The sequence below is a fragment of the Triticum urartu genome, chromosome 2A (genome assembly GCF_056163025.1).
Source record: "Triticum urartu cultivar PI428250 chromosome 2A, HENAU_Tu73, whole genome shotgun sequence".
Classification (NCBI taxonomy): Eukaryota; Viridiplantae; Streptophyta; class Magnoliopsida; order Poales; family Poaceae; genus Triticum; species Triticum urartu.
This window is the reverse complement of record NC_141874.1, coordinates 603,675,968-603,682,680: the sequence shown is the minus strand read 5'-3', so window position 1 is coordinate 603,682,680 and position 6,713 is coordinate 603,675,968. Positions and strand designations below refer to the sequence as shown.

The following is a 6,713-nucleotide window of genomic DNA, read 5'->3' as shown; positions in this document are numbered from 1 at the left end:
AAAGAAGTTGAGGAGGGAAGAAGAATGGAAATTAAGTAGGCCAATTTTCATTTTCATGAAAGTTCCTCTTAAATTCCTACTAGTATCATTCCATGATTTAGGTGGTAGAATCTCTTCGCTACAGCTTTAGAGATGTCGTCCTCTTCCACATTCAAGGGCAGCGAGTTCACGGAGGTCGTGGTGGTGCGGCATAGCAAGACTTCCTAGAACACCTCGCCCGTCAAACAGGTGATCACAATTGCTGAATACTCCCGTCTTTTTTTCATTGGATTTGGAGCTTGGTGAAGGAAGCTTTGGTGCAGCGGTAAAGTTGATGTCTTGTGACTGTAAGGTCATGAGTTCGAGTCCTGAAAACAAAACAGTCTTTTGCAGAAATATAAAAAAAGACCGCGTACAAAAGACCTAAAGTGTTTGGACCTCTTTCTGGACATTGCGCAAGTGCGAGCGCGGACACACTGTTAATAAAAAAACTTAGGCGTGCTAATCGATGGCCAAATCAATCACCATCACAGGTACTACACAAGTCGAGTGAATCATCAGTTTATACAGTTGCAAAATCCACTAATCAACAATGCCAATTCATCCTTTTTTCTTAGAACAGTGCCAAAGCTATTTGATATGACAATACCACCCTTGTTTTAAAAGAGTGAAATGCATTATAGGTCCCTGAACTATTTTAGGGGCGTTATGTACGTCCTCAAATTATGAAAATCGGCATTCAGGTTCTCGAAGTGCAGCAAGCATTTAAAAATCGACCCCACCTGACCGGCCAGTTGGCGCTGTTGACCCGTGACACGTCGGACAAGGGGATGTAAGGTAACGTCCGGTGACTGAAATATGCAAAGAAATTCAAATTCATGATTTCAAATAATGTTCTTGAATATGAAAAAATGTTCATGACTTTAGAAGATGTTCATTAGTTTATAAAAATGTTTGTATATATGAGAAAATGTTCGTGACTTTAAAAAAGTGTTGGCAAACGATGAATTTGAAAAAAAACTTTGCGAATGATGAATTTAGAAAAAAAAATGTTCGTGATTTCAAGAAAATGTTTGCGAATGATAAATTTTATTGGAACAGAAAATATGTTAATGAACGATAAATTTGAAAGTATGTTCGCGAATGCGAAATGAATGTTCGCAAATTCTAAAAAGTATTCTCGAACAATAAATTTGAAAATATCTTTGCGAACTACAAATATTGTTCACGGCTTTAAAAAATATTCACCAGCGATGAATTTGAAAAAATAAATCAGAAACAATGAATTTGGAAAAAATATCCATGATTTAAAAAAAAATCTTTGCAAACGATAAATTTTAAAAGAACATAAAATATGTGCGCTAACCACCAATATTGTTCGTGAACAATAAATTTGAAAGTATGTTCACGAAACACAAAAAATGTTCGCGGATACGGAAAAGATGTCCGTCAATGATGAATTTGATTTTTTTACATAAATTTAATAAATGTTTATTATTTTCTAAAAGAGTTAGAAATTTTTATATTTTTTTCCTGGTTTGAAATTGTTGACAGATTTACAAAAAATGTTCGGGGTTAAAAAAATGTTCATGAATTTGATAATATGTTTATGACTTTATGAAATGTTCATTAATTTAAATGTTCAAGGTTTCAAAAAATGTTCATGAATAGTAAAAAATGTTCACAACTTTAAAATATCGCTATCATTTTCAAATGTATCAATCATGAATTTAAATGTTCATTAATTTAGGGTTCGCGAACACATTGTCAAATTTAATGTTTGCAACATTTTTTTTAAAGTCGCGAACATTTTTTTCATATACGCTAACATTTTTTGAAACCATGAGTTTGAGTTTATTTTGAGTGAAGTGCATTTATCATTCCTTGGAATTTATTTGCATATTTCAGTCACTGGCCGTTACCTTGCGCCCCCCTGTTCGGCGTGTCATGAGTCAACGGCGCTAGCTGACCAGTCAGGCGGGGTCGGACAATTTTTGGACCTGAATGACACATTTACTACATTTCGAAAATCTAAATGTCGATTTTCATAGCTTGAGGACCTACATGACACCCCTAAAACAGTTTAGAGACCTACGATGCACTTCATTCCATTAAAATATAAGACGTTTTGTTAGGCCATTTTAGCCTACCAAAACGTTTTATATTTTGCGACGGAGGCAGTAGAAGCTTGTAGATGGAGAAGCCCAAAGCAAGACAACAGCCAATTCCAAATCAGAGTTCAGCAAAGACCAGCGGGCCCACATGCAGCGCCACAGAGGTCACGGCCGCGTGTATATAACGCCCAGACACGGCTACGGCCAGGTAGAACCAACCGTAGAGGCGGGGCCAGTTTTGCTTAGCACCCAGGGCCAGGAGAGAGAGAGAGAGAGAGAGAGAGAGAGAGAGAGAGAGAGAATAGTCACGCGGCGCCGGGTAAACTGGTAAAGGCAGGAAAGGAACGCAAGGTACAAACACGAGCCATGCTCCTCTCTTGCTTTGCTTCCGTTGGCTTAGTTCTTACTGGAGTATAACAATTGGGTTAATAAATTCAAGTTACAGCGGTCAATATCAGCCCCTTTAGGAGAATCATCATCATTATAGGTCGTATAATTTTACTGTTGCTTCGAGAGGAACAGGACACGAGCACTGTGATCCTCGGGTGAATCTTGACTTCGATCGCATCGATCAAGTGTTTAATATACAGAAAAAAGGTCAGTTTGTTCGAGATGGGGTGGGCCGGGGTGGGGATCAGTGGAGCATCTCCATGAAGAACAAGGAAGAGCGGAGGCCCCCTCATCTCATCTCCTTGGTTAGTTGGTTAGATTTCCTCGGATTGCCCGCGGTTTAGTGGCGGGGAAGAATCCGAGGCGAGCGATTTCCTCTGTAGATTAAACGTCGGATCGGATTTGGGATGGGGGTGTGGATCGGTAATGCAGGGGGAATCTGAGATTCCTCTGTTCTTTCCTGCCCCCCTCCCTTTCTCAACCCCGGATTATTGATTCAGGAGCAGCTGATTCGGATCCTATCTACGCACTCTGTGTTCTGATCGGCGTAAAGTGGAAAAGGAAACTGCTTGTCCTCGGCTGTTTATTGCCTTTTTAACTACCGTATACTTCTTTAACCCCTTTCCATTGTTCAGTTCCGTCCTGAACTTCATGTTTCAAATTTCAAATCTCGGCGTTGCGTGACTGAGTCAAATGTTTTTTCGTTTATGAGGAAAAGTAGGGAATTCCTGAAGAGGTTATTAGAAATAAATGTGGCCGACGGGTCGTATACGATGCTCCTAAATTTCTACTCTACTTGGTACCGTGGATTTCTTTCCGTCTCTGCAACTTGGAGGAAATATCTGTCCTGTTCCCCTTTATTTGTAGCACTGTTTCTTTTGTTCCATTGCTTTTCGGTGGCATTACTTTTCCTCAGCCCCCGCCACAGCCATCTTCTTGTAAATTCATCATAGGGTTATATTAAACATGTCAAAACTCCAATTCCCAACCTCGAAAAGATTTATCTCTTTCTATGTATATAGAGATATTAAGCAGTGAATTTTTAGGTGGCCAGCCCATGTATGGAGGCAAAGGGGAAAAGAGAGAAGCGAACCACATTTGGGCCCCTCGGCTTTCGTTTTCAGAAGCTATTGCTATCAGTTGCTATCTTTGTCTGCCTCCATCCTCTTACTATTCGCAAAACTCGGAGAGTGACCGAAGAATATGTAAAATCCATGATAAAAAAAGAAAGAAAATATGTAGGACCCACAACTCAGCTTCTCAGTGAACGTATGTAATTCAGAGTTTTCTTTGTCATCACTTCTTACATTCTTGAAAGGTATGGGGAGTGGATAGTAGAGAAAGGAAGGCTGCTTGAGTTGATTGTTTAGTGATGGTTTTTGGTCAAAGTGAATACAAACTAAACTAGGAAAATGTTTGCCGTTACTTACTATGCTTACTTTTTTCTTACCTGTCACACTTTTGCAATAGCAATAGAAATTACATCTGAAGATGCACATAAGATGAACACACGTAACTGCCTTAGAGGCTAAAACTACCGCTGGGCTCTTCCGGGATAGCTTCTCATAGAAGTTCCATATATACTAAGCTTTTAACTTCAAAAAGATATCATTGTCTGGATAAAAAGGACATTTTAAAGATATTCCGAGCTTTAGCAGACGAGCACAATCGTGAAACACGCCCTCATTTTTTGGATGTTCTGTACAATTGTTTTTAGGAATACACGAGAAAGCTCACTTACTTAAAACAGACTAGCATATTCTTTGCATGTTCAAATGTGGATTATCTTATTAGTGAAAGTGCGTGTATTGAATTATTTTTTTGTATAAAATTATTTATGATTATTCTGAGCTAATCTCTTGGCCCACTCCTATGATTCTGATCTTTCCTGCTACCCGGCCATTGAATTTTTATTCTTTCCCAGCGAATTGATAAATAATCTTATTGCTAAAATGGAAAAGGCAAAAAACATTGCATATTGAGTTGTTGTTGTCATTGGTTGCTTCAGAGAAAAAAGAGAAGACTTATGGTTGGCTGGTGGCAGGAGTTTAGTTGTATTAATACGACTACCCTCATAAATTGTCCGTCTGCAATTTCTTATGGCTTTCTCTGCTGCCACCTCTCTTGCTCTCCAATCCTTCAAGGCTGCAAGGCACCTGTTACCTAAACGTGTCCTCTTTTCTGCGTTTCAAGCGCGTCAGCACTGACCCATCTTGTATCCTCCCATTGACCAATCTGGTTTGTCTTTTTCATGCACTTGTCGACACCTGCTGCTTCCTTAGTGTCCAAGAATTAGCAGTTTCCTTTCACTTCTCCTTCATGTGTCCTCCTCTCGTTTCTGAATACTACCTATTCTATCTATAAATGGACTGATAGGTTTTGATCTTTTTCATACAGAAATCGGGGCCAGAGGAAGCAGTACAAATTACCGATGGATTTTGGGACTGAATTGAAGGGATGTGTTTGCCGGATCAACAACTGCGCCATCGAACTCTTCTCGATGGAGGAGGATTTGGAGATTGAAGACGAAGACTCATGGGACCTGGTTGGAAGGGACCTCCGGCTGAAGGCCACCTTCTTGTATATTGACCTCAGCCGTGTGATCTCCTCCTGTGAGAGCGATGAGCGCAAGAAGACGCTCACCGGCCTAGCCAACAAGTTCTTCTACTTCATGGACGAGGTGATGACTGCTTTCTTCCCCTTGTTTGGTCAACCTTCGGCTCAAAGCATGCCTTATTCCATTGCAAATTAACATGATGAATCATACATACACAAGTTACCGGAGTTCATGGATGCCCTTGATTCTCAAATTTCACAAATGCCTCAGCATCTCAAGTGAACTTAATTTACAATTGCGTCGTAAGAGACTGAATTTTGATTGCTATACAGCTCAACATTTTCTTAGTATGAGGTATAAAAGTGGTCCTGTTCATGTTGCAGCAGCCTATGTGGACTATTCTGATCTTATGGATGTTTAATTAGTAGTACAGATCTTTTGACGGAAATGTTTAATACATATAATAATAACGGATAACTGTCCCCACTTAAGCAAGTCGTTTTCACCTTTTTCTTGTTTCCTTTTGCGTTGGCGGAAGTTGTTATGGATCGTGACCGGGCTTTCGCTAATAGAGTTCAAAGTGCTTGTTCATCAGCAGTATAAGGAACTCAGTCAAGTGCACTTAGTCCTCTTTGGCTTTCTGCAGTGTAATATTTATGTAGACTAGTCTCTGGTCAACTTTACAAAATGGTTGTTTGGCGGCTACTTGTGACAACGATCTGGGCAATTTAGCATAATACTGTATGTTTTTTATGCTAACCGAGTTAAGATGCCCTTGTGCAAATGGCAGTTGGGCAATGCGGTGAAGGACAGAAGCGCCTCCCTGGTGCAGGTGTGCTACAGCGACACAGCTCATGTTCTTCGCGAGGTGGTAGCCGCCCTTGGGCCGTCCCATTAGTCTGCCATTCGTGCTGAGAAAGCTGTAAGATCTGGGAGCTGCGCATTTCTTGGAAGCAAGAAATTACCCAAAAACCTGTACAAAGGGGATAGGCCAACATGAGGGAAACCAGGCCTCCTGGATGGTTATGTTATGTACATATCGTTATGCGGCTGTGGAGTCGAAGCAAACTAAATGATTAGTGTCTGGTTTGCCCCATGGATTGAGGTGTTCCTGTCAAGTTTATTTTGTTTTCAGTTCTGTATGTTGCTTGCGTCTAGCACCGTGGTAAAAGACCTCCTGGAGTGTGGCTACCAAGCAGGGCTCGCTTCCTGTTTCTTAAAAAAAGGCACATTGCTGCGTATGCTTGCGCCGTGAAGCTGGCGTGTTCACTAGGTATACCTTGCATTGTGCAAGCCGGCGTTCGGGGCCTTTCCGTGATGTTACAATGCAATGCCTTCACGTTATCTCCACCATGTGATTGAATTATTATTATTATTATTATTATTATTATTATTATTATTATTATTATTATTTATTGTTATGTTGCTGACCTTCCTCTTGACGCTGAATGTGGATATTCATTATCGTTGCGCTTCAGACATGCAAAAAAGTCTGCAATAGTCAATCAATCAACTTTGTATTTCAAATATTGCATTGTAATGCAATGATGCATTGTGGTGGGCGTGAGTAGTGATTTACCGACGCAGTGTCGGTCCCTCGGTTTGATCTCTCATCTATTCTGCATTTCAGGAGATCTATGTCAACCTATATCACAGGATAATAGCAAGCGATT

The 6,713-nt window shown here is 40.3% G+C and overlaps 1 protein-coding gene across 2 annotated transcripts; it reads left to right on the top strand.

Moving 5' to 3' along the window:
* Nucleotides 1-2,286: 2,286 nt before the first annotated feature.
* LOC125539113 (photosynthetic NDH subunit of lumenal location 3, chloroplastic-like) lies at nucleotides 2,287-6,442 on the top strand. Of its 2 annotated transcripts, none has more exons than XM_048702477.2 (3): nucleotides 2,287-2,444; nucleotides 4,881-5,163; nucleotides 5,831-6,442. In XM_048702477.2, the coding sequence occupies exons 2-3, from the start codon at nucleotides 4,915-4,917 to the stop codon at nucleotides 5,936-5,938; spliced, it is 357 nt and encodes a 118-aa protein (XP_048558434.1). In that variant the 5' UTR covers nucleotides 2,287-2,444; nucleotides 4,881-4,914; the 3' UTR covers nucleotides 5,939-6,442. The 2 variants fall into 2 exon arrangements, with proteins under 2 accessions (XP_048558434.1, XP_048558435.1); XM_048702478.2 differs by lacking the exon at nucleotides 2,287-2,444 and adding an exon at nucleotides 4,478-4,721.
* The last annotated feature ends 271 nt before the right edge of the window (nucleotides 6,443-6,713 follow it).